This window comes from Oncorhynchus gorbuscha, linkage group LG21, assembly GCF_021184085.1.
Source record: "Oncorhynchus gorbuscha isolate QuinsamMale2020 ecotype Even-year linkage group LG21, OgorEven_v1.0, whole genome shotgun sequence".
NCBI lineage: Eukaryota > Metazoa > Chordata > Actinopteri > Salmoniformes > Salmonidae > Oncorhynchus > Oncorhynchus gorbuscha.
Genome location: NC_060193.1, coordinates 15,781,929 through 15,809,679, shown reverse-complemented (window position 1 = coordinate 15,809,679; position 27,751 = coordinate 15,781,929). Strand labels below are relative to the sequence as shown.

The window sequence follows — 27,751 nt, the reverse complement described above, 5'->3', positions numbered from 1 at the left end:
TAAACTGAGAGACTTTATAGGGATTTTTTTATTATGTAAATTAGAAAGACTCAAGGAATATTGTTAATATTAATATTGTTAACTGGCTATAATGATGATTTACTGGGCTATAGGGAAGAGAAGACAGTATCTTATAACTTTCAGTCAATTTCCTTTTGAATATATTCCACATGGCCTCAACAATGGTTCTCCACAGAGAATCCTATTTTGAAAGATATGTGTAGTATTAATACTGTAGACAGGCAGAGCATCAACCTGTTACATTTAGTTTATGGCCAAAGTGTTTCCTAATTTCTCATGACAATGTCAGTTTTCTTCAGATATGTTGAATTAGAATATTAGATATTGTATATTTCAGTTAGTGACCCTAACAGTTAATAGTGATTTGCATGTTGGGACTGTCAAGGGACTGTAACCTAGTAGAGCTCAGAGGAAATAATGGGGAGATAGTGGATTGTTAGAGAGGAACTAGAGTGATATCTTTCTAATATAATGTTGAGATAGTGGATTGTTAAAGAGGAACTAGAGTGATATCTTTCTAATATAATGTTGAGATAGTGGATTGTTAAAGAGGAACTAGAGTGATATCTTTCTAATAGAATGTTGAGATAGTGGATTGTTAAAGAGGAACTAGAGTGATATCTTTCTAATAGAATGTTGAGATAGTGGATTGTTAAAGAGGAACTAGAGTGATATCTTTCTAATATAATGTTGAGATAGTGGATTGTTAGAGAGGAACTAGAGTGATATCTTTCTAATATAATGTTGAGATAGTGGATTGTTAAAGAGGAACTAGAGTGATATCTTTATCTAATATAATGTTGAGATAGTGGATTGTTAGAGAGGAACTAGAGTGATATCTTTCTAATATAATGTTGAGATAGTGGATTGTTAGAGAGGAACTAGAGTGATATCTTTCTAATATAATGTTGAGATAGTGGATTGTTAAAGAGGAACTAGAGTGATATCTTTCTAATATAATATAATGTTGAGATAGTGGATTGTTAAAGAGGAACTAGAGTGATATCTTTTTAATAGAATGTTGAGATAGTGGATTGTTAAAGAGGAACTAGAGTGATATCTTTTTAATAGAATGTTGAGATAGTGGATTGTTAAAGAGGAACTAGAATGGTACATTTCTAATAGAATGTTGAAATAGTGGATTGTTAGAGAGGAACTAGAGTGATATCTTTTAATATAATGTTGAGATAGTGGATTGTTAAAGAGGAACTAGAATGGTACATTTCTAATAGAATGTTGAAATAGTGGATTGTTAAAGAGGAACTAGAGTGATATCTTTTTAATAGAATGTTGAGATAGTGGATTGTTAAAGAGGAACTAGAGTGATATCTTTGTAATATAATGTTGAGATAGTGGATTGTTAAAGAGGAACTAGAATGGTTGAGATAGTGGATTGTTAAGAGGAATTATCTTTCTAATAGAATGTTGAAATAGTGGATTGTTAGATTGAGGAACTAGAGTGATATCTTTTTAATATAATGTTGAGATAGTGGATTGTTAGAGAGGAACTAGAATGATACATTTCTAATAGAATGTTGAAATAGTAAATTGTGAGAGAGGAACTATACTGAACAAACATAAATGCAACATGCAACAATTTAAAAGGTTTAACTGAGATACAGTTCCTATGAGGAAATCAGTCAATTGAAATAAATTCATTAGGCTCTAATCAATGGATTTCACATGACTGGGAATACAGATATGCATCTGTTGGTCACAGATAACAAAAAAAATGGGCCTCACAATGGGCCTCAGGATCTCGGTACGGTATTTTTATTAATTCAAAATGCAATTGTGTTCGTTGTCCGTAGCGTATGACTGCCCAAACCATAACCAGAGAATCAGTCATATAAATCATTAAGATGCAGTTTATCAATGGGGGACTGGTTCAGATTAAAATACTGCAGTTTCACTGTAATAGACCGTATTTTATTTTAATAGGACTATGGTTAGATAATAGGTCATTCTAGATAGGACAAGGTTGACTTACTCACTTTATGGTTAGATATGTAAATAAATTCATGTTATTCCTCTATATTATTTGTGCTTTCATGAACAGGAAACTGCATGAACTGCAAAAGCGACTACAGAATGAGACCCTCAACATAACAGTTAGGTCTAGAACAGGACTCAACTGACATGGGACTGATTGGCTGCTGTTCTCCTATTCATATCAGAATATTGTTATAACATATCTGTCATTAATGAAGTGCTTTGAAAGGCTGGTCATGACACACATCAACACCATCATCCCAGCCAGCCAATTCACATAAACTACAGATCCACAGATGACACAATCTCAAATGGACTTCACACTGCCCTCTCCCACCTGGACAAGACGTGAAATAACTATGTGAGAATGCTGTACATAGACTATAGCTCAGAGTTCAACACCATCGTCCCCTCCAAGATTATCACCAAGAAAATACCCTGGGACTGAACACCCCCCTCTGCATCGGGATCCTAGACTTCCTGACAGGCCGGCGGTAGGCAACTACACCTTCGCCGCGCTGACCCTCAACACGAAGGCCCGTCTGGGGTGTGTACTTAGTCCCCTCCTGTATTCCCTGTTCACCCTCGACTGCGGAGCCATGCATATGTTCAACATCATCATCAGGTTTGCTGATGAAACGACAGTGGTAGGCCTGATCAGAGACATGGCAGTGTGGTGCCAGGACAATAATCTCTACCTCAATGTCAGTAAGACCATGGAGCTGATCGTAGACGATATGAGAAAGAGGGGAGACCACACCCCCATCAACATCAAGAGGACTGTTGTGGAGTTGATCAAACAGAGGGTGGTGCGGGCAGCCCTGTCCATCACTGGGCTGTCCGCACGATGTCAGAGAAACGCCCGAAAAAATTGCCACAGAAGCCAGCCACCCAAGCCATAGACTGTTATCTCTGCTACCATCAGCAAACGGTACCGGAGCACCGGCTCTCGGACCAACAGGCTCCAAGACACTTCAACCCCTAAACCGTAAGACTGATAAATAGTCACTTAATGGTACCAAAACTATCTGCACTAACTATATCTCGCACTGACCTTACACACACTCACAAGACTATAAATACAAACCATATACACACTCACTAGACTACCCCTGTCCGGGGGTATCATCGGATGGGGCCACAGTGTCTCCTGACCCCTCCTGTCTCAGCCTCCAGTATGTATGCTGCAGTAGTTTGTGTCGGGGGGCTAGGGTCAGTTTGTTATATCTGGAGTATTTCCCCTGTCTTATCCGGTGTCCTGTGTGAATTTAAGTATGCTCTCACTAATTCTCTCTTTCTCTCTTTCTTTCTCTCTTTCGGAGGACCTGAGTCCTAGGACCATGCCTCAGGACAACCTGGTATGATGACTCCTTGCTGTCCCCAGTCCACCTGGCCGTGCTGCTGCTCCAGTTTCAACTGTTCTGCCTGTGATTGTTATAATCTCCACCCGGGACACAGCCAGAAGAGGACTGGCCACCCCACATAGCCTGGTTCCTCTCTAGGTTTTTTCCTAGGTTTTGGCCTTTCTAGGGAGTTTTTCCTAGCCACCATGCTTCTACACCTGCATTGCTTGCTGTTTGGGGTTTTAGGCTGGGTTTCTGTACAGCACTTTGAGATATCAGCTGATGTACGAAGGGCTATATAAATACATTTAATTTGATATACAGACCATATACACACACACTCACACACACTACAATGACACTCCCACACAAAAACCCCACACATTCACATACACTACAACGGGTTCATGATTTTACTCTTTTATTATCAATCCCTATGCCTAGTCACTTTACCCTTCCTTCATGTACATATCTACCTCAAATACCTCGTACCTCTGCACATTGATCTGGTACTCCCTGTATATAGCCTCACATTGATCTGGTACTGGTACTCCCTGTATATAGCCTCACATTGATCTGGTACTGGTACTCCCTGTATATAGCCTCACATTGATCTGGTACTGGTACTCCCTGTATATAGCCTCACATTGATCTGGTACTGGTACTCCCTGTATATAGCCTCACATTGATCTGGTACTGGTACTCCCTGTATATAGCCTCACATTGATCTGGTACTGGTTCTCCCTGTATATAGCCTCACATTGATCTGGTACTGGTACTCCCTGTATATAGCCTCACATTGATCTGGTACTGGTTCTCCCTGTATATAGCCTCACATTGATCTGGTACTGGTTCTCCCTGTATATAGCCTCACATTGATCTGGTACTCCCTGTATATAGCCTCACATTGATCTGCTACTGGTACTCCCTGTATATAGCCTCACATTGATCTGGTACTGGTACTCCCTGTATATAGCCTCACATTGATCTGGTACTGGTACTCCCTGTATATAGCCTCACATTGATCTGGTACTGGTACTCCCTGTATATAGCCTCACATTGATCTGGTACTGGTACTCCCTGTATATAGCCTCACATTGATCTGGTACTGGTACTCCCTGTATATAGCCTCACATTGATCTGGTACTGGTACTCCCTGTATATAGCCTCACATTGATCTGGTACTGGTACTCCCTGTATATAGCCTCACATTGATCTGGTACTGGTTCTCCCTGTATATAGCCTCACATTGATCTGGTACTGGTACTCCCTGTATATAGCCTCACATTGATCTGGTACTGGTACTCCCTGTATATAGCCTCACATTGATCTGGTACTGGTTCTCCCTGTATATAGCCTCACATTGATCTGGTACTCCCTGTATATAGCCTCACATTGATCTGGTACTGGTACTCCCTGTATATAGCCTCACATTGATCTGGTACTGGTACTCCCTGTATATTGCTCCATTCTTGTGTATTTGATTTTTTTCCTCTTGTGTTACTATTTTAAACTCTGCATTTTGACTCCACTGCTTTTGACCAATCAGATCATCTCTTTTGCTGATAATTAGGCAACAATTCAGAATTTGACTGCCTGTGTAAATGCAGCCTGTCTGAGGAATATGTGAACCCTGGGCTCATTTATTCACATTTTGTCTCTAAGGCTGTGTTTACAAAGATCTGATCTGATTGTGCAAAAGAGCAATAATTGGGCAATAGATCAGAATTAGGCTGACTGTCTAAACACAGTATGTCATTGTTTCTCATTCCAGATAACTCCTTTCTCTTTCTGGTTATCTCTCCCTTAGTCCATAACACTTGGAATCTCTTAAGGGGCACACACATATTTAACAAGAACATCAAATCAAAATCAAAATCAAAATCAAATCAAATGTATTTGTCACATACACATGGTTAGCAGATGTTAATGCGAGTGTATCGAAATGCTTGTGCTTCTAGTTCTGACAATGCAGTAATAACCAACGAGTAATCTAACCTAACAATTCCAAAGCTACTACCTTATACACACAAGTGTAAAGGGATAAAGAAAATGTACATAAAGATATATGAATGAGTGATGGTACAGAATGGCAAAGGCAAGATGCAGTAGATGGTATCGAGTACAGTATATACATATGAGATGAGTAAAGTAGGGTATGTAAACAAAGTGGCATAGTTTAAAGTGTCTAGTGATACATGTATTACTTAAAGATGCAGTAGATGATATAGAGTACAGTATATGCATATACATATGAGGTGAGTAATTTAGGGTATGTAAACATTATATTAAGTAGCATTGTTTAAAGTGTCTAGTGATATATTTTACATCAATTTCCATCAATTCCCATTATTAAAGTGGCTGGAGTTGAGTCAGTGTGTTGGCAGCGGCCACTCAATGTTAGTGGTGGCTGTTTAATAGTCTGATGACCTTGATATAGAAGCTGTTTTTCAGTCTCTCGGTCCCAGCTTTGATGCACCTGTACTGACCTCGCCTTCTGGATGATAGCGGGGTGAACAGGCAGACCTCACTACCCTCTGGAGAGCCTTACGGTTGTGGGCGGAGCAGTTGCCGTACCAGGTGGTGATACAGCCCGACAGGATGCTCTCGATTGTGCATCTGTAGAAGTTTGTGAGTGCTTTTGGTGACAAGCCAAATTTCTTCAGTCTCCTGAGGTTGAAGAGGCGCTGCTGTGCCTTCTTCACGATGCTGTCTGTGTGGGTGGACCAATTCAGTTTGTCTGTGATGTTTACGCCGAGGAACTTAAAACTTACTACCCTCTCCCCTACTGTCCCATCAATGTGGATAGGGGGGTGCTCCCTCTGCCGTTTCCTGAAGTCCACAATCATCTCCTTAGTTTTGTTGACGTTGAGTGTGAGGTTATTTTCCTGACACCACACTCCGAGGGTCCTCACCTCCTCCCTGTAGGCCGTCTCGTCGTTGTTGGTAATCAAGCCTACCACTGTAGTGTCGTACGCAAACTTGATGATTGAGTTGGAGGCGTGCATGGCCACGCAGTCGTGGGTGGACAGGGAGTATAGGAGAGGGCTCAGAACGCACCCTAGTGGGGCCCCAGTGTTGAGGATCAGCGGGGTGGAGATGTTGTTACCTACCCTCACCAGCTGGGGGCGGCCAGTCAGGAAGTCCAGTACCCAGTTGCTCAGGGCGGGGTCGAGACCCAGGGTCTCGAGTTTGATGACGGGTTTGGGGGGTACTATGGTGTTAAATGTTGAGCTGTAGTCGATGAATAACATTCTCACATAGGTATTCCTCTTGTCCAGATGGGTTAGGGCAGTGTGCAGTGTGGTTGAGATTGCATCGTCTGTGGACCTATTTGGGCGGTAAGCAAATTGGAGTGGGTCTAGGGTGTCAGGGTGGGTGGAGGTGATATGGTCCTTGACTAGTCTCTCAAAGCACTTCATGATGATGGAAGTGAGTGCTACGGGGCGGTAGTCATTTAGCTCAGTTACCTTGGCTTTCTTGGGAACAGGAACAATGGTGGCCCTCTTGAAGCATGTGGGAACAGCAGACTGGGATAAGGATTGATTGAATATGTCCGTAAACACACCAGCCAGCTGGTCTCCGCATGCTCTGAGGACACGGCTGGGGATGCCGTCTGGGCCTGCAGCCTTGCGAGGGTTAAAACGTTTAAATGTTTTACTCACGTCGGCTGCAGTGAAGGAGAGTCCACATGTTTTGGTTGCGGTCTGTATCAGTGGCACTGTATTGTCCTCAAAGCGGGCAAAAAGTTACTTAGTCCGCCTGGGAGCAAGTCATCCTGGTCTGTGACTGGGCTGGTTTTGTTTTTGTAATCCGTGATTGACTGTAGACCCTGCCACATACCTCTTGTGTCTGAGCCTACTTTGTCTCTATACTGAAGCTTAGCTTGTTTGATTGCCTTGCGGAGGGAATAGCTACACTGTTTGTATTCGGTCATGTTTCCGGTCCCCTTGCCCTGGTTAAAAGCAGTGGTTCGTACTTTCAGTTTCACGGAATGCTGCCATCAATCCACGGTTTCTGGTTTGGGAATGTTTTAATTGTTGCTATGGGAATGACATCTTCAATGCACTTTCTAATGAACTCGCTCACCGAATCAGCATATTCGTCAATGTTGTTGGACCCAGTGTGGAACATAACCCAGTCCACGTGATGGAAGCAGTCTTGGAGCGTGGAATCAGATTGGTCGGACCAGCGTTGAACAGACCTGAGCTCGGGAGCTTCTTGTTTTAGCTTCTGTCTGTAGGCAGGGAGCAACAAAATGGAGTTGTGGTCAGCTTTTCCGAAAGGAGGGCGGGGGAGGGCCTTATATGCGTCGCGGAAGTTAGAATAGCAATGATCCAAGGTTTTACCAGCCCTGGTTGGGCAATCGATTTGCTGATACAATTTAGGGAGTCTTGTTTTCAGATTAGCCTTGTTAAAATCCCCAGCTACAATGAATGCATCCTCAGCATATGTGGTTTCCAGTTTGCATAGAGTCAAATAAAGTTCGTTCAAGGCCATCGATGTGTCTGCTTGGGGGGGAATATATACGGCTGTGATTATAATCGAGGAGAATTCCCTTGGTAGATAATGCGGTCGACATTTGATTGTGAGGAATTCTAAATCAGGTGAACAGAAGGACTTGAGTTCCTGTATGTTGTTGTGACCACACCACGTCTCGTTAATCATAAGGCATACACCTCCGCCCCTCTTCTTACCAGAAAGATGTTTGTTTTTGTCGGCGTGATGCGTGAAGAAACCAGCTGGCTGCACCGACTCCGCTATCGTCTCTCGAGTGAGCCATGTTTCCGTGAAGCAAAGAACGTTACAGACTGATGTCCCTGATGTCCCTGAGCTGAGCAGCAGCTCTGTAGGCAGCGAAGTAGGCAGCATCTAAATACATTTAAAAAACGATTATCGGGTTTACAGAAAATCCAGAACTGCAGCCAATCCGATATGTGAGCTTTTGTCCACAGGACATATCTGTAGTTCCTCCACATAACCAGCTGGATGTGACAGATACCTTTTTATAGTTATATTTGTAAATATGAATTCACATCGTATAAAATAATTAGACATACAGTATGTATGAAAAACAACAACATTATTACATAGTCGGTAGGTTGTTGCTTGATTTATTTATTCATTGAATGATTGGTTTATGTATATATTTAATGATTGGTCGATTTGATTGATTGATTGAATGGATGGGCTTCCCATTTTCAAACCGCTGCTTTGTGTATAAACACTTTTTAAAGCATGTATAGCGCTACTGTATTCATCTGCATGTTTCCATTTTCGTTTACAGAAAATAAGACTGTTTTACATACTGTCTATCGCTAAAGGGGAAATCTGCAGTCTAAATAATAACAATGTGGGTACCCTGCCACCAATTGTTTTACAAATACAGTTTTAACAAACAATGGAATAAACAAGCATATGTTGTATTCTGCATGGATTAATAGTTATATACAATTCAATTAAAAGTACGTAGGAATTGCAGATTGCCACTTTAAATATGGATGAAATTAGACAGAAATGTTAAAAACCCATTATCATGATTCTCTCCTTCATAATTTCCCCTGTGTTTGCATTCGGTACCTGAGTCTATGGGTTAAATCTTAATCAAAGTAACATCAGTGGGTCTCTGAGAAGGATGGAGGGGTAATATCCTATTGTGCAGTACACCGTGTCTGGTTTCTTTAGATTATTTCCTTTGCCCACTGGGTGGCGCTGTGCTGCAACTGGTAGCTGTAGGGTGCTGTAGAATGTCTCTGCCTGTGGGGGGGACTGTGGTTCTATCCTCTCTTCTGGTGAAGTGTACTCCTTGTCCCCTGGATGCCCCTCTTCTCCTTCTGCTGATGCTGATGCTGGGACTGCTCCTGGTCTCCCTGCAGTAATGTAGATAGATGTCACCTCAGATCCAGGGGTGTTCTGTGGTTCTGGTCTTCCTGGTATAGCGCTCACTGGGTTGTCAACTTCTGGAACAACGGCCTGTTAGGAGATGAGTAATCATAACATGCAAATTATCATTGTTTAAAATTCTCTAGACTCTAAGACATTGTACGGTGGGGGAATTGCTTTAACATGGTCATACAATGCATCATTTAGATATTTGATATTACATTTGTAAATGTTTTGATAAAATATTAATTTTGGCCTTTAGTCCCAAATCCCATAGAAATGCATTGATAAAACATTCATAAATGTGACAGTTAAAAATAAGGAGTACGGTTTTGAAGAGTCTGTCCTATATCTAGGAGATACAAGAAATCTCAGGAAATATTTGAGCTTTTACCCCCCCCACATATTTAGCTATACCTCCATACTTCCATCATTTTTTTTAAACCAGTACCGGTTACCTTCAAACAGGTCATAGAGCAAAATCCCCTTTCCACTGTGGGGTCACATTAGTTTGTAGCCCAAACTATTCAGACGCTACAGATGTTTTCCTGAGAAAACGGATTTCATGGATGTCTCGTGTTCTGACGAACATCGCTGTAGCATGGGCTGCATCTCAATCTACTGCATCCGCCTATTGCGGCCCATGCAAAAAAACAGATACAGTAGGGAGAACAAGTATTTGAAACACGGACGATTTTGCAGGTTTTCCTACTTACAAAGCATGTAGAGGTCTGTTTTTAATCATAGGTACACTTCAACTGTGTGAGACGGAATCTAAAACAAAAATCCAGAAAATCACATTGTATGATTTTTAAATAATGAATTTGCATTTTATTGCATGAAATAAGTATTTGATCACCTACCAACCAGTAAGAATTCCGGCTCTCACAGACCTGTTAGTTTTTCTTTAAGAATCCCTCCTGTTCTCCACTCATTACCTGTATTAACTGCATCTGTTTGAACTCGTTACCTGTATAAGAGACACCTGTCCCTACACTCAATCAAACAGACTCCAACCTCTCCACAATGGCCAAGACCAGAGAGCTGTGTAAGGACATCAGGGCTAAAATTGTACAAGGCTGGGATATTGTTAATGTAATTTCATCATTCCAATATGTTTTCATTAATTGAATTCACTTAGTCTATTTTATGAGAATTTTTAAGATTCTGATTTGCATAAAATAGACAGAGACCAGTCTTATCAAAATGAGATATTTGTTATGCAGGTGAATGAGGACCCAAAAGCAACTTGGCGAAAACAGAGTCTTTAATCCAGTAAAGTAAATCTACAATCATAAAGCATAATTCCACTCGTAATGACGAGAACAGACTGGAGACTCGATCATGAACTGCAGGTTGCCTCGGGAAGGCACTTGAACGTAGCAGACTCAGACACCTGCTCACCACGCAGCATCTGAGGGAAACACGACACGACAGTGCGATACACAGACACAGCACGGTGAACAATAGACAAGGATCCGACAGGGCAGGAACGGAAAACAAGGGGAGAAATAGGGACTCTAATCAGGGAAAAAGATAGGGAACAGGTGTGGGAAGACTAAATGATTGATTAGGGGAATAGGAACAGCTGGGAGCAGGAACGGAACGATAGAGAGAAGAGAGAGAGGAAGGGAGAGAGAAAAAGGGGAACGAACCTAAAAAGACCAGCAGGGGGAAAACGAACAGAAGGAAAAGCAAAATGACAAGACAATCTAAGACAAAACATGACAGTACCCCCCCCACTCACCGAGCGCCTCCTGGCGCTCTCGAGGAGGAACATTGGCGGCAACGGAGGAAATCATAGATCACAAACGGTCCAGCACGTCCCGAGAAAGAACCCAACTCCTCTCCTCAGGACCGTAACGGAAAAACGAAAAAAAGGGAAACTAGGGTACTACTCTAAAAAAAAAATGAGACACGGGTAGAGAACTGAAAGCTTTAGAGCAAACAGGACCAAACAGGCCAGGAGAGTAACAACTAGGGACAGACTGAGACACAGCAAGGGCAGGAACAAGAACAGGAGAGATGCGATGGCAGGGAACAGACTGAGACCCAGCAAGACCAGGAGCAGAAGCAGAAAAAAAAATTACCAGACTTCTTCTGCGCGCAGTCCGAACACGCAGCCACGAAACGGCGCGTGTCACGCTCCTGAGTAGGCCACCAAAACCGCTGGCGAATAGAAGCAAGCGTACCCCGAACGCCGGGATGGCCAGCTAACTTGGCAGAGTGAGCCCACTGAAGAACAGCCAGACGAGTAGAAACAGGAACGAAAAGAAGGTTACTAGGGCAAGCGCGCGCGACGCAGTGTGCGTGAGTGCTTGCTTAACCTGTCTCTCAATTCCCCAGACAGTCAACCCGACAACACGCCCAACAGGAAGGATCCCTCGGGATCGGTAGAAGCCACAGAAGAACTAAAGAGACGGGATAAAGCATGAGGCTTGGTGTTCTTAGTACCCGGGCAATAAGAAATAACGAATTCGAAACGAGCGAAAAACAACGCCCAACGAGCATGACGCGCATTCAGTCGTTTGGCAGAACAGATGTACTCAAGGTTCTCTTGGTCAGTCCAAACGACAAAAGGAACGGTCGCCCCCTCCAACCACTGTCGCCATTTGCCTAGGGCTAAACGGATGGCGAGCAGTTTGCGGTTAGCCACATCATAGTTACGTTCCGACGGTGACAGGCGATGAGAAAAATACGCACAAGGGTGGACCCCATCGTCAGTATCGGAGCGCTGGGACAGAATGGCTCCCACGCCCACCCCGACGCGTCAACCTCAACAATAAACGGTTTAGTGACGTCAGGTGCAACAAGGATAGGAGCGGATGCAAAACGCTTCTTGAAGAGATCAGGACAACAATCATACGACCGGTGAGGAGGAAGGGAGTTGGTTCTGGACCGACTGAAGACCGTGCGCAGACCATGATACTCCTCCGGCACTCCTGTCAAATCACCAGGTTCCTCCTGAGAAGAGGGGACAGAACAAACAGGAGAAATAGCAGACATTAAACACTTCACATGACAAGAAACGTTCCAGGAAAGGATAGAATTACTAGACCAATCAAAAGAAGGATTATGACACACTAGCCAGGGATGACCCAAAACAACAGGTGTAAAAGGTGAACAAAAAATCAAAAAGAAATGGTCTCACTATGGTTACCAGATACAGTGAGGGTTAAAGGTAGTGTTTCATATAATATACTGGGGAGAGGACTACCATCCAAGGCAAACATGACCGTGGGCTCCCTAACTGTCTGAGAGGAATGTCATGTTCCCGAGCCCAGGCTTCGTCCATAAAACAGCCCTCCGCCCCAGAGTCTATTAATGCACTGCAGGAAGCTGCCGATCCGGTCCAGCGTAGATGGACCGGTAAGGTAGTACAGGTACTTGACGGAGAGGACCGTCTAGTAGCGCTTATCAGTCGCCCTCCGCTTACTGATGAGCTCTGGCCTTTAACTGGACATGAAATGACAAAATGACCAGCGGAACCGCAATAGAGACAGAGGCGGTTGGTGATTCTCCGTTCCCTCTCCTTAGTCGAGATGCGAATACCCCCCAGCTGCATGGGCTCAACACCTGAGTCAGTGGGGAAAGATGGTAGTGTAGGGGAGAGGGGGGACACAGTTAACGCGAGCTCTCTTCTATGAGCTCGGTGACGAAGATCTACCCGTCGTTCAATGCGAATAGCGAGTTCAATCAAAGAATCCACGCTGGATGGAACCTCCCGAGAGAGAATCTCATCCTTAACCTTAGCGTGGAGTCCCTCCAGAAAACGAGCGAGCAACGCCTGCTCGTTCCAGTTACTGGAGGCAGCAAGAGTGCGAAACTCTATAGAGTAATCCGTTATGGATCGATTACCTTGACATAGGGAAGACAGGGACCAGGAAGCTTCTTTCCCAAAAACTGAACGATCAAAAACCCTTATCATCTCCTCTTTAAAGTTCAGATAATTGTTAGTACACTCAGCGCTTGCCTCCCAGATAGCTGTGCCCCACTGCCGAGCCCGACCAGTAAGGAGTGATATGACGTAGGCAATCCGAGCTCTCTCTCTTGAGTATGTGTTGGGTTGGAGAGAGAACACTATATCACACTGGGTGAGAAAGGAGCGGCACTCAGTGGGCTGCCCAGAATAACATGGTGGGTTATTAACCCTAGGTTCCGGAGGCTCGGAAGACCCGGAAGTAGCTGGTTGCACGAGACGAAGACTCTGATACTGTCCTGAGAGGTCGGAGACCTGAGCGGCCAGGGTCTCAACGGCATGCCGAGCAGCAGACAATTCCTGCTCGTGTCTGCCGAGCATCGCTCCCTGGAACTCGAGAGTAGAGTAGAGAGAATCCATAGTCGCTGGGTCCATTCTTGGTCGGATCCTTCTGTTATGCAGGTGAATGAGGACCCAAAAGCAACTTGGCGAAAACAGAGTCTTTAATCCAGTAAAGTAAATCTACAATCATAAAGCATAATTCCACTCGTAATGACGAGAACAGACTGGAGACTCGATCATGAACTGCAGGTTGCCTCGGGAAGGCACTTGAACGTAGCAGACTCAGACACCTGCTCACCACGCAGCATCTGAGGGAAACACGACACGACAGGGCGATACACAGACACAGCACAGTGAACAATAGACAAGGATCCGACAGGGCAGGAACGGAAAACAAGGGGAGAAATAGGGACTCTAATCAGGGAAAAAAGTTGGGAACAGGTGTGGGAAGACTAAGTGATTGATTAGGGGAATAGGAACAGCTGGGAGCAGGAACGGAACGATAGAGAGAAGAGAGAGAGGAAGGGAGAGAGAAAAAGGGGAACGAACCTAAAAAGACCAGCAGGGGGAAAACGAACAGAAGGAAAAGCAAAATGACAAGACAATCTAAGACAAAACATGACAATATTAGTATTTATTCTCAGAGCGCACTGCCATGAAACCACAAACAACAGTTTATATACAAAATATGACGTCATAGGTTATAAAATGTCCTTCCTCCTATCGACAAGGGCAGAACAGGTTAAAATGTTTATTCCAACCCCCTCGCTCGCTCACTCCAGACACACACTTTTCAAGATTAACTTCTGAAATCTCACCTTCATCTATCACTATTCAGAAGACAGCTGCAGATAATGGAAAACCTAGGAAAACACTCACTGCCTTATCTAAACATCCCAGAGCTAAGTTGAGTCTGTTTAACGATTCTTTCTGCTTACTTAAAACCCACAATCTAGTCCTCCCCAACCTAGCTGAAATGGTATTTATTTTATTTAATTACCCACTGTTTCATGCTCCACAATCCCTTCCTTATGAATTAATATTATTAATCAGATATAATAAAACAGAGTACAGTTTTAATTAGTTATAGTTCTATTTAAAATGTAGATATTGTTTAGTCATTATTCATAAAATTCCTAACAGATGGGATACAGGACAATAGGCAGGCAGCTTGGTGAGAAGGCAACAACTGTTGGCGCAATTATTAGAAAATGGAAGAAGTTCAAGATGACGGTCAATCACCCTCGGTCTGGGGCTCCATGCAAGATCTCACCTCGTGGGGCATCAATGATCATGAGGAAGGTGAGGGATCAGCCCAGAACTACACGGCAGGACCTGGTCAATGACCTGAAGAGAGCTGGGACCACAGTCTCAAAGAAAACCATTAGTAACACACTACGCCGTCATGGACTAAAATCCTGCAGCGCATGCAAGGTCCCCCTGCTCAAGCCAGCACATGTCCAGGCCCGTCTGAAGTTTGCCAATGACCATCTGGATGATCCAGAGGAGGAATGGGAGAAGGTAATGTGGTCTGATGAGACAAAAATAGAGCTTTTTGGTCTAAACTCCACTCGCCGTGTTTGGAGGAAGAAGAAGGATGAGTACAACCCCAAGAACACCATCCCAACCGTAGAGCATGGAGGTGGAAACATCATTCTTTGGGGATGCTTTTCGGGAGGGGACAGGGGACAGGATGACTGCACCGTATTGAGGGGAGGATGGATGGGGCCATGTATCGCGAGATCTTGGCCAACAACCTCCTTCCCTCAGTAAGAGTATTAAAGATGGGTCGTGGCTGGGTCTTCCAGCATGACATCGACCCGAAACACACAGCCAGAGCAACTAAGGAGTGGCTCTGTAAGAAGCATCTCAAGGTCCTGGAGTGGCCTCGCCAATCTCCAGACCTGGCCCCAATAGAAAATCTTTGGAGGGAGCTGAAAGTCCGTATTGCCCAGCGACAGCCCCGAAACCTGAAGGAGGTCTGTATGGAAGAGTGGGCCAAAATCCCTGCTGCAGTGTATGCGAACCTGATCAAGAACTACAGGAAACGTATGATCAATTCAATGCAATTGCAAACAAAGGTTTCTGTACCAAATATTAAGTTCTGCTTTTTTAATATATCAAATACTTATGTCATGCAATAAAATGCAAATTAATTACTTAAAAATCATACAATGTTATTTTCTGGATTTTTGTTTTAGATTCCGTCTCTCACAGTTAAAGTGTACCTATGATAAAAATGATAGACCTCTACATGATTTGTAAGTAGGAAAACCTGCAGTGTATCAAATACTTGTTCTCCCCACTGATTCTCTAGCTTAACCTGACAGATTTGTATCTGGATGTTATTATTATGTTACTTACATTTACGCACCGGTGCGTCAATAGACTCTACGGTTGTTTAAACATAGATTAATGAGAGGGTACCTTCAGTGGCAGTTTTTCTTTAGGGGATCGCCATCTTCTGGTTGATATGATGCATCCTACACCAACTAAGAATAATCCACCCGTAACAATGCCCACAATGATGCCAACTAGTGATGCTGCAGCGATCCCCTTCTTCTCAGCAATACCTGAGATGTCACACGCACGCACGCACGCACGCACGCACGCACGCACGCACGCACGCACACACACACACACACACACACACACACACACACACACACACACACACACACACACACACACACACACACACACACACAAAAAAGCATTATCAACATTTTTTGCTGGAGAAGAATATAACTGCAATGATATTACAACTTTGTTGATTTTTTTACAATGCTAGAAGAAATCACAGAAATTGGAAGTTAGACTTACATATGTCATTCATGCGTTGTGATTTGGTCTCTGTGCTGACACGATTGTTGACGATACACTTAATGAATCCATTACCACTGGAAACAGTGATGTTGACCTCAGAGACTGACAGAGAATCCTGGTACAGTGGGCACTGACCTCCATCACAGACAGAAAACATCCAGCCTGAACAATTCACTGTGATGTTACAAAGTCCTGTACTTGAGTTGTAGTATGTCACCTGCATGGCTGGAATGGGAACCGCTTCTACAACAACCAACACAGTTCAGAAAGATACATTTGACATGTATGACTGGTGAAGACACTTTAAAGGAGATTCGCTATTTTAAGCAAAACAGAAACACATAGCAGGCTACCAAAACAGAAACACATAGCAGGCTACCAAAACAGAAACACATAGCAGGCTACCAAAACAGAAACACATAGCAGGCTACCAAAACAGAACAAATCACACAACTCACCCAACACCTTAAGTCTGTATGAAGACGTTGAATCTGTCCAATCTATTTTCTTTGCATTTGCAATGTAAATTCCACTGTCTGTGTCCGTCAGATTCTTAATGCACAGAGTGTGGTTCACTGGGTTATAATCTACCTTCTCCTTGTATTTAGGAGATATGTCTTTATCATCCAATATTACATCCTTTTGGAACTTCCATGTGATTCCTTTGAGTTGATCAGGGGGTTCTGCAACAGCCACACATACCGAACCTCCCTTCAAGCCATACTGGTCTATCGGAGGGACATCAGCCCAGGTCCCTAAAGAGAGAAGAAGAGGTTCACCGGGCGCAGAGTTTGTTCCTGTTTATTCAGATAGGGATCATCTTAATAAGTGTTAATCTAGAAATACATGTTTTTACTGAGTTACAGTTCATTTAAGGAAAACAGTCAATTGAAATATATTTTATTACAGGGAGAAATACTCCTCAGCACCGGATGTGCAGGTCTTGGGCTGCGGTTGTGAGACCATTTGGTCTTACTGACAAATGATCTAAAACGATGTTGGAGGTGGTTTATGGTACAGAAATGAACATTACCGTTTCTGGCAACAACTCTGGTGAACATTCCTGCAGTCAGCATGCCAATTGCACCCTCCCTCAAAACTTAAGTCATCTGTGGTATTGTGATGTGCGACAGAACTGCACATTTTAGAGTGGCCTTGTATTGTCCCCAGCATAAGATGCACCTGTGTAATGATCATGCTGTTTAATCAGCTTCTTTATTTGCCACATCTGTCAAGTGGATAGATTATCTAGGCAAAGGAGAAATGCTCACTAACAGGGATGTAAACAAATTTGTGTACATCATTTGAGAGAAATAAACTTTTTGTTCACATGGAACATTTCAGGACCAACACTTTACATGTTGCGCTTTTATTTTTGTTCAGTATAAAAGCTTTCCACAACGCAATTCTCACATTGCTTTCAATATGATTGTCTTCTCATTTGTATTTTTGATGATGAAGTGTTGAGCTATGATGAGGATGATGTGTTGTATGATGTGTCTAATCAGCTTGATACATTCAATTCTGAGGTAGAGCCTATACTTTTTGAAGATAGCATCAGTGAGGACATGGATCACGATATAGATCTTCAAGATAGGTTTCTCACAGCCTTTTACAGGGCTCTAAAAGCCAGATAAGTCCAGCTACACACACGTATGGTTGCTTTACTAAGACGGCAGTACAGCCAAGATCTATTCTTCTTGAAGAAAACCATGCCACGTTTGATAAGCACCAATCTGATTAAAAAATGCCCAAACAAACGATCAAATATGTACGTAACATGGATACTTCTAGAATACGTTACATTTACATTTAAGTCATTTAGCAGACGCTCTTATCCAGAACTGATCTCTTTAATTAACCAAATGAATGAGCTCACCCCTGCTTCAACACCACACAACAACACTCACCTCCTATTTTAAATCATGCAAATGATGACACATTACCACAGGTACTCCCAGAACTTATCTCCTTAATTAACCTAATTAACAAGAGGGGCCCAACCTCGACACATACATACCCAACTGCTATAACTCCTACACATAATCACACATTATCACAGGTACCCCCAGAACTGATCTCCTTAATTAACCAAATGAACGAGCTAACCCCTCTTTCAACAACACCCCCCACACGTAAACATTATGTACACTAAGCATTAAGTAGCTAGATCACGAAAATCAGAAAAGCAATCAAATTAATTGTTTACCTTTGATGATCTTCGGATGTATTCACTCACGACACTCCCAGTTACAAAACAAATGTTCCTTTTGTTCCATAAAGATTATTTTGATACCCAATTATTTTGTTTGTCGCGTTATATTCAGAAATCCACAGGAAAGAGCGGTCACGACCACGACAACGCAGACGTATATTCCAAATAATATCCATAATGTCCACAGAAACATGTCAATCCTCAGGTTGTTTTAAAAATATATATTCGATAATATATCAACCGGGTGTGTAGGTTTTTCAATAACACCGGGAGAAGCAATGGCCGCTTTACTCTGTAGTGCAAAACTCACTCTCCCCCACCTATCCACTTACGCAATGTGATCTTTCACGCTCATTTTTCAAAATAAAAGCCTGAATCTATGACTAAAGACTGTTGACACCTTAGGGAAGCAATAGAAAAAGGAATCTGGTTGATATCCCTTTAAATGGAGGATAGGCATGCATAGGAACAGAGAGGTTTCAAAATAAGAGGCACTTCCTGATTGGATTTTCCTCAGGTTTTCGCCTGCAATATCAGTTCTGTTATACTCACAGACAATATTTTTACAGTTTTGGAAACTTCAGAGTGTTTTCTATCCGGCCGCGACCGGGAGGTCCGTGGGGCGACGCACAATTGGCCTAGCGTCGTCCGGGTTAGGGAGGGGTTGGCCGGTATACAAATCCTTGTCTCATCGCGCACCAGCGGCTCCTGTGGCGGGCCGGGCGTAGTGCGCGCTAACCAAGGTTGCCAGGTGCATGGTGTTTCCCCCGACACATTGGTGCGTCTGGCTTGCGCACTGTGTTAAGAAGCAGTGCGGCTTGGTTGGGTTGTGTATCGGAGGACGCATGACTTTCAACCTTCATCTCTCCCGAGCCCGTACGGGAGTTGTAGTGATGAGACAAGATAGTAGCTACTAAAACAATTGGATACCACGAAATTGGGGAGAAAACGGGGTAAAATAAAATAATACATTTTTAAGTATAGAGTTTCACTCTACAGGCAGGGTAATCAAGCATATACCCCCATAGTTGTCCATTAGACATCAACACTTGATCTTTCAGTACAGTTACGGGAGGAATTTGGGTTCTATACACATTTTCTGGCGCTTCATATATTGCTGATTTATACTCATCCCTTTCTCTATGTTTAGCCGTGGTCCTACTTCCGATGTTAAGGTCGTCACGGGCGTGTCAGTACTTAACAAATCCATGTTTTATTTATTTCTTCTTTAGAGTGTTCTGTGGTGTATCTCTCTTGAGGTGTCTTGTCGCTCGTAGTGCTCACAGCTCTTACTTATACTCAGGCATACCTACCCTTGAAATTACTTTTTCATATACACGCTCCCTAAACAGCAGATCCATAAGTTTACTACAACATTTCCCAACTGTTTCACATTTTCTTTTTGTTCAACAAGGTAACAAGGCTGTAATGTAACAAAATGTGGAAAAGTCAAGGGGTCTGAATACTGAATGCACTGTATATACACACATGGGAAACGGTGATTGTTACATGGCAGTCTACAACCATATACTGTATTATAGGTTATCAATAAGATGCAGAAGTTTTAATTGGCCTGCAGGGGGAAGTTTACAATCATATGGTACAGGGTCATAAGATATCTTGCTTCTGGAAGCATTACAAAAAGCTGCTGACCCAACTACACCAATGACACTCGCATCAAATATATGTGAATGTGTTTCATTAAAAACGAATTGTATTGCACCTTAGGAGAAACTGCAAAAAACTAACAAGGAAGTTAGCGAAAGCTAACTGTATTATTAAATTTAACATACAAGCAAGCACATTTAATAGATGCAAAACATGAGAAACAGAAAGTAAAGATTCCATACAATACTAACCATAGTGGAGGATAGAGAGTAGGAGTATTCCCTGTTTGGAGAAGGAGGAGAGGGGACCACCAGACATCTCTGTTAGGAGTTGTGTGTTTCCTCTGGCTGTACGTCCTCACTATCTCTCTGTGACTGACTGGTAGCTAGCTCGACCCACAAACACACACTGAGAAGAGTAGAGAAGAGAGAAAGAGACTTCCTTTGATGAGGGCTGCTGTTCTAGAAAATAATCTCTGTATGTTAGTTGGAAAGGAAGTCACACTCTATAGTCGTTCTCTGAAAATACCCCTTCACTCAGCTTGAGAGATAGACCATGAGGAGTGGGTGTGTTTGGGGTCTGTTACTGTGCTGATCAGACTGATGGTATCAGAACAGTGTGTGTGTATTTTCATGTAGGTGTTGCATGCCTGCAGAAGGGTTTGCATGAGTTATCTTCCATGCCCATTTCTCAGTGTGGCTGAGGTATGTGAAAAGCCGGCCACTTGTGTGTTTTCAGGAGGAAGTGGGTCCTAGCTTACTGACAATGGCCTCATTCTATGTTTCAGGTAACATCTTGTGGTGATGTCTCTTCCTGTGTCTATTGATCTCTGTGGCAACCTGCTTCTGTTTCTTTGGTGAAGTGACACAATGGCCTCACTACTGTCTGTCTGTCTGACAAAACAGCTATTTCAGCAGATTTCGTAAGTTTTTGTGAGACTTAACATTTTTATGCAGCTTAATTAATTCCTAGGAAAAGACACAAATTTTTGTGCATTTGGCATTTGGCGTGGCGCATTTGCATTTCCTGATGGCTAGATGGGACGCATGCGTGTCGGGTGGGCTTAAGAGGTTTTAACGGGATTGCAGCCATAAGAAGTTTTAATGAGTCATGTTCTTTCAAAATAAATAGGTATAAATAGTTCATTTACCCGACATGCAGGCGTCTAGCCATCAGGAAATGCAAATGCTCCACACCAAATGCTAATAGCACTCATTAAAACTCAAACTTTCATTAAAACACACATGCAAGGTACTCAATTAAAGCTACACTCGTTGTGAATCTAGCCAACAAGTCAGATTTTTAAAATGCTTTTCGGCGAAAGTATGAGAAGCTATTATCTGATAGCATGCAACACCCCGAAATACCTGAAGGGGAAGTAAACAAAATAATTAGCATAGCCGGCGCTACACAAAACGCAGAAATAAAATATAAAACATTCATTACCTTTGACGAGCTTCTTTGTTGGCACTCCTATATGTCCCATAAACATCACTATTGGGTCTTTTTTTCGATTCAATCGGTCCATGTATACCCAAAATGTCCATTTATGAAGATTGTGTCATCCAGGAAAAAACACTGTTTCAAAACGCAACGTCGTTTTTTTTATTAAAAAAGTTGCCTATAAACTTTGACAAAACACTTCAAACTATTTTTATAATCCTACTTTAGGTATTAGTAAACGTTAATAATCTATCAAATTGATCACAGGGCGATGTGTATTCAATAGCTCCACGTCTTCAAATGATGGTCGAAAATGTCTCCCCAAAAACATCCTGTCGTGGACCGGATGACATGGGGTGCCTCTTCTTCATTTCACCAAGGAACAAACTCAAGGCAATTGCCAAGACTGGCGACATCGTGTGGAAGCTGTAGGACTTGTAAACTGGGAGCCATCTATTTTGCCTTGCCATAGACAATACAGGGAACTGGCACATTGATTTCTTTTTTTTTTTTTTGGTGATCAGTTTTCCTTGGGTTTTTCCACGAAACACACGTTCTGTTATAGTCACAGCCGTGATTCAACCAGTTTTATAAACTTCAGAGTGTTTTCTATGCACACATACTAATCATATGCATATACTATATTCCTGGCATGAGTAGCAGGACGTTGAAATGTTGCGCGATTTTTAACAGAATTTTCGAAAAAGTAGGCCTAGGCTTAAAAGGTTATTAAAATTCCCAAAAATGTATGAACCATTGCCACTTTAACTCACAGATTGGGGAAGCCAATACTAGGCTGAAAGGAGGGCTGACCGAAGTAGCTTGTATGAAAGAGTTGACTATGACATCATCCATTTAAAATATTAATAATAAACACTAATGTCATCTAATGGATGAAAAAAAAAGTTTATTCAAGAAACACAATGCACATATATTGTAAAAGTACATAGAATACCTATAATATTTTGTGAAATTAATATACAAATATGTTACATCATGAGTTACATAAATAATTAATCAAAAATAATACATTTCAAACATTTAGAATGTACTTTACATTTTTTATTGCCATGATGGCACCTTATTTGGTTGTTTTTAAAGGTCTAATGCAGCTGATTTGATCTCAAAATCAAATCATTTATGGGTAACAATTAAGTACCTTACTGTGATTATTTCAATTAAAATTGTCATCAACAAATCAAAAGTAGCTTCTTAGCAAAAAGCGATTTCTCAAGCTAAAATGTTGCTAGGACTGACTGTGGTCTGAGTGGGGAGAGGAAAACTGAAAACTAGCTGTTATTGGCAGAGAGGTTTGGAACTATTTTTCGTATTGGTCTATTACACTAAAACCTCTTACTGGGCTTTAAAACTTTTCGTATAACACATTTTCTGTCAGATTTTTGATTGCTTATTCAGAATCAGTGAATAATTGGTCATCCTGAACTAGGTTTAGGTTGAATTTGCTAACTAGTGTAACAAGCTATTCTGGAGACTGTTTGGATGTGAATGGACTAGAATGCCACAACACTGGTTTGGAGAGAAGAAGAAGTGAGAGGACTGCATGAGGAGATGGCTGGGACTAGTGGATAAGCTATCCTGACTGCTAATGTTATTCTTCTAGCACCTTTATGGCAGCATAATAGCATCACCCAAGTGGGTGCTACATAAAGTTACTGAAGAAGAGTGGCTAGCCAGCTAAGCTAACTATCACCAGCCCAGATCACGGAGGACATGAGGGGACAGCATGGTGCCCTGCTGAGGCTACAGACGCTGACTGTCTTTCTCCCCTGACCAGCTCCCTCCTCCACTCATAGTATCACAAGTCTATCAGTGGTTCCTCGGATCTCAATGACATCAGATCTGCTTCTCTGATCATCCATTATCTTTTCCAGTTCCATTACTCTCAGAAGTAAAATTTTGTTCTGCTCCCATTTATGCAACCAAACTAGGGCAACATGTAGCCTAGTGGTTAGGAGTAACCAAAAGGTTGCTGGTTCAAATCCCCGAACCGACTAAGATAAAAAAACAGTATGTGCTTTGAGCAAGGCACTTAACCCTAATTGCTCCTGTAAATCATTCTGGATTAGAGCGGCTGCTATGTTACTAAAATGTCAAAACTAAAAAATGAATGAACCAACAAACAATACAATTCAATACACAATACAATGCAGATACAATTGATATAGCTGCAGATAGTATAAGATACGTCATATTACACCATATCATTGTTCAAAAATATGTTACAAATTATATCAAAATGATTTATATAGCCCTTCTTACATCAGCTGATATCTCAAAGTGCTGTACAGAAACCCAGCCTAAAACCCCAAACAGCAAGCAATACAGGTGTAGAAGCACGGTGGCTAGGAAAAACTCCCTAGAAAGGTCAAAACCTAGGAAGAAACCTAGAGAGAAACCAGGCTATGAGGGGTGGCCAGTCCTCTTCTGGCTGTGCCGGGTGGAGATTATAACAGAACATAGCCAAGATGTTCAAATATTCATAAATTACCAGCATGGTCAAATAATAATAATCACAGTAGTTGTCGAGGGTGCAGCAAATCAGCACCTCAGGAGTAAATATCAGTTGGCTTTTCATTGCCGATCATTAAGAGTATCTCTACCGCTCCTGCAGTCGCTAGAGAGTTGAAAACAGCAGGTCTGGGACAGGTAGCACATCCAGTAAACAGGTCAGGGTTCCATAGCCGCAGGCAGAACAGTTGAAACTGGAGCAACAGCTCGGCCAGGTGGATTGGGGACAGCAAGGAGTCATCATGCCAAGTAGTCCTGAGGCATGGTCCTAGGACTCAGGTCCTCCGAGAGAGAGAAAGAAAGAGAGACAGAGAGAATTAGAGAGAGCATACTTAAATTCACACAGGACACCAGATAAGACAGGAGAAGTACTCCAGATATAACAAACTGACCCAAGCTCCCCGACACAAACTACTGCAGCATAAATACTGGAGGCTGAGACAGGAGGGGTCAGGAGACACTGTGGCCCCATCCGATGATACCCCCGGACAGGGCCAAACAGGAAGGATATAATCCCACCCACTTTGCCAAAGCACAGCCCCCACACCACTAAAGGGATATCTTCAACCACCAACTTACCATCCTGAGACAAGACCGAGTATAGCCCTACAGTTATACACAATTAAACCACGTTTCAATAAAAAATATATATTTTTATAAAAAATACTATATAAAAATAATTCATGTACAATCTGTTATTGTGTGTGTGTTTGTATGTCAGTGTGTGTGTGTGTGTGTGTGTGTGTGTGTGTGTGTGTGTGTGTGTGTGTGTGTGTGTGTGTGTGTGTGTGTGTGTGTGTGTGTGTGTGTGTGTGTGTGTGTGTGTGTGTGTGTGTGTGTGTGTGTGTGTGTGTGTGTGTGTGTGCCTGCATATGTGTGTGTGCATGTAATTGTGTGTGTGGGAGCCTGCATAATCCATGTTCTCAGGTTTCTCCTTCTCCTCCTCTGATGTTGTGTCCCTCCATATCCTTCATGGACCTGTAACATCTCACCACACAAAGTTATTTATCCCTCCATCTCCCTCAAGGACCTGTAACATATCACCACAAAAAGGTATTTATCCCTACATCTCCCTCAAGGACCTGTAATATATCACCACACAAAGTTATTTATCCCTCCATCTCCTTCAAGGCCCAGTAACATATCACCACACAAAGTTATGTATCCCTCCATCTCCCTCAAGGACCTGTAACATATCACCACACAAATGTATTTATCCCTCCATCTCCTTCAAGGACCTGTAACATATCACCACACAAAGTTATTTATCCCTCCATCTCCCTCAAGGACCTGTAACATATCACCACACAAAGTTATTTATCCCTCCATCTCCCTCAAGGACCTGTAACATATCACCACACAAAGTTATTTATCCCTCCATCTCCCTCAAGGACCTGTAACAGATCACCACACAAAGTTATTTATCCCTCCATCTCCCTCAAGGACCTGCAACAGATCACCGCACAATGATTTTTAGAGGTATACTTTAAAAAGGTACACTATACTTTGATATCAGAGCATTAGATAAATAAGTATAATACAGGTGTAGCGTCTTCATTTGATCACCGTGTTTTTAAAGGAAATGTCCTGAAATGCAGGAAATGCAAACGTTTAGTGTTTTAAATTTCCACTTTAGATCTTTAGAATTTATTTTCCCTAACTACAAATATATCTGTCACGTCTAGGAGAGCAGGAGAGCCAACCTCGGCGGAAGTCGTGACAGTACGCGCGGCTCCCGCAGCGTGCCACCACCGTCCTCGAGGACGACCCGGAGGACGAGGTGCTGGGCGATCCGGGTGGAGGCGGTGGAATTCTATCAGGAGAGAAGGGTCCAAAATTTCCCTCACCGGAACCCAGCATCTCTCCTCCGGGCCGTACCCCTCCTAGTCCACGAGGTACTGTAGGCCCCCCACCTGACGTCTAGAATCCAGAATGCCTCGAACTGTATACGCCGGGGGCCCATCGATGTCCAGAGGGGATGGAGGGACCTCAGACACCTCACCTTCTTGCAGGGGACCAGCCACCACCGGCCTGAGGAGAGACACATGAAACGAGGGGTTAATACGGTAATACCTAGGAAGTTGTAACCTATAACACACCTCGTTTATTCTCCTCAGGACTTTGAACGGCCCCACACACTGCGGCCCCAGCCTCCGACAGGGCAGGCGGAGGGACAGGTTTCGGGTCGAGAGCCAGACCCTGTCCCCCGGTGCAAACACGGGGGTCTCACTGCGGTGCTGGTCAGCGCTCCTCTTCTGCCGTTCTCCCGCTAACCGTAATGAGTCCTGAACGGCTTTCCAGGTGTCCTTGGAGCGCTGTACCCATTCCTCCACTGCAGGAGCCTCAGTCTGACTCTGATGCCATGGAGACAGGACCGGCTGGTAACCTAACACACACTCAAAAGGAGACAAGTTAGTAGAGGAGTGGCGTAAGGAGTTCTGGGCTAGTTCGGCCCATGGAACATACCTAGCCCACTCACCAGGCCGGTCCCGACAGTAGGACCGCAGAAACCTGCCCACATCCTGGTTAACGCGCTCCACCTGCCCATTACTCTCGGGGTGAAAACCTGAGGTTAAGCTAACCGAGACCCCCAGTCTCTCCATAAACGCCCTCCACACTCTGGACGTGAATTGGGGACCCCGATCAGAGACGATGTCCTCAGGCACCCCATAGTGCCGGAAGACATGGGTAAACAAAGCCTCAGCAGTCTGCAGGGCCGTAGGAAGACCGGGCAATGGAATAAGATGACAGGACTTAGAAAACCGATCCACAACGACCAGGATCGTAGTACTTCCCTGGGACGGGGGAAGGTTGGTAAGAAAATCCACCGATAAATGTGTCCACGGCCGTTGTGGAACGGGGAGGGGTTGTAATTTCCCTCTAGGTAGGTGCCTAGGAGCCTTGCTCTGAGCACACACTGAGCATGAGGAGACATAACATCTCACGTCTTTAGCCAGTGTGGGCCACCAGTATCTCCCTCTCAGACTCTGCACTGTCCTCTTGATACCAGGATGACCCGAGGAGGGAAGAGTATGAGCCCACCTAATCAGCTTGTCCCGGACCACCCTCGGCACGTACTTGGTCCCTACTGGACAGTTAGGAGGAGCCGGCTCTGACCGTGAGGCCCTCTCTATCTCAGCATCTACCTCCCATACCACCGGTGCCACGAGACATGACGGTGGAATGATGGGAGTTGGCTCTACTGACCGTTCCTCGGTATCATAGAGGCGAGACAGTGCGTCAGCTTTGGTGTTTTGGGAGCCTGGCCGATATGTGAGGGTAAACTGGAACCTAGTAAAAAACATGGCCCATCTAGCCTGACGTGGATTTAGTCTCTTAGCTTCCCGGATGTACTCGAGATTACGATGGTCAGTCCAGATGAGAAAAGGGTATTTAGCCCCCTCAAGCCAATGTCTCCACACCTTCAGAGCCTTGACTACAGCTAACAACTCCCGGTCCCCCACATCATAGTTTCTCTCCGCTGGGCTGAGCTTGCTCGAAAAGAAAGCACACGGGCGGAGTTTGGATGGCACGCTCGAGCGTTGGGACAGCACGTCGGACGCATCCACCTCCACTATGAACACTAAAGAGGGGTCCGGATGCGCCTACACGCGCGCATTGGTGAACAGC

The 27,751-nt window shown here is 43.4% G+C and overlaps 1 protein-coding gene across 1 annotated transcript; it reads right to left on the bottom strand.

The window, feature by feature from the left end:
- Positions 1-8,483: 8,483 nt before the first annotated feature.
- On the bottom strand, positions 8,484-20,538 carry LOC124008795. Its single transcript, XM_046320350.1, has 5 exons — positions 20,401-20,538; positions 16,785-17,081; positions 16,324-16,569; positions 15,928-16,073; positions 8,484-9,329 (listed from the first exon to the last, which is right to left on the bottom strand). The coding sequence occupies exons 1-5, from the start codon at positions 20,465-20,467 to the stop codon at positions 8,961-8,963; spliced, it is 1,125 nt and encodes a 374-aa protein (XP_046176306.1). The 5' UTR covers positions 20,468-20,538; the 3' UTR covers positions 8,484-8,960.
- Between the last annotated feature and the right edge of the window lie 7,213 nt (positions 20,539-27,751).

Excerpts from the sequence above, each read along its gene's own strand:
- LOC124008795 (XM_046320350.1), bottom strand. The coding sequence starts at position 20,467 with ATGTCTGGTGGTCCCCTCTCCTCCTTCTCCAAACAGGGAATACTCCTA. Across the intron at positions 16,074-16,323 it reads ACAACGCATGAATGACATAT|GTATTGCTGAGAAGAAGGGG; the intron begins GTAAGTCTAACT and ends GTGACATCTCAG. Across the intron at positions 9,330-15,927 it reads AAGAAAAACTGCCACTGAAG|GCCGTTGTTCCAGAAGTTGA; the intron begins GTACCCTCTCAT and ends ATCTCCTAACAG.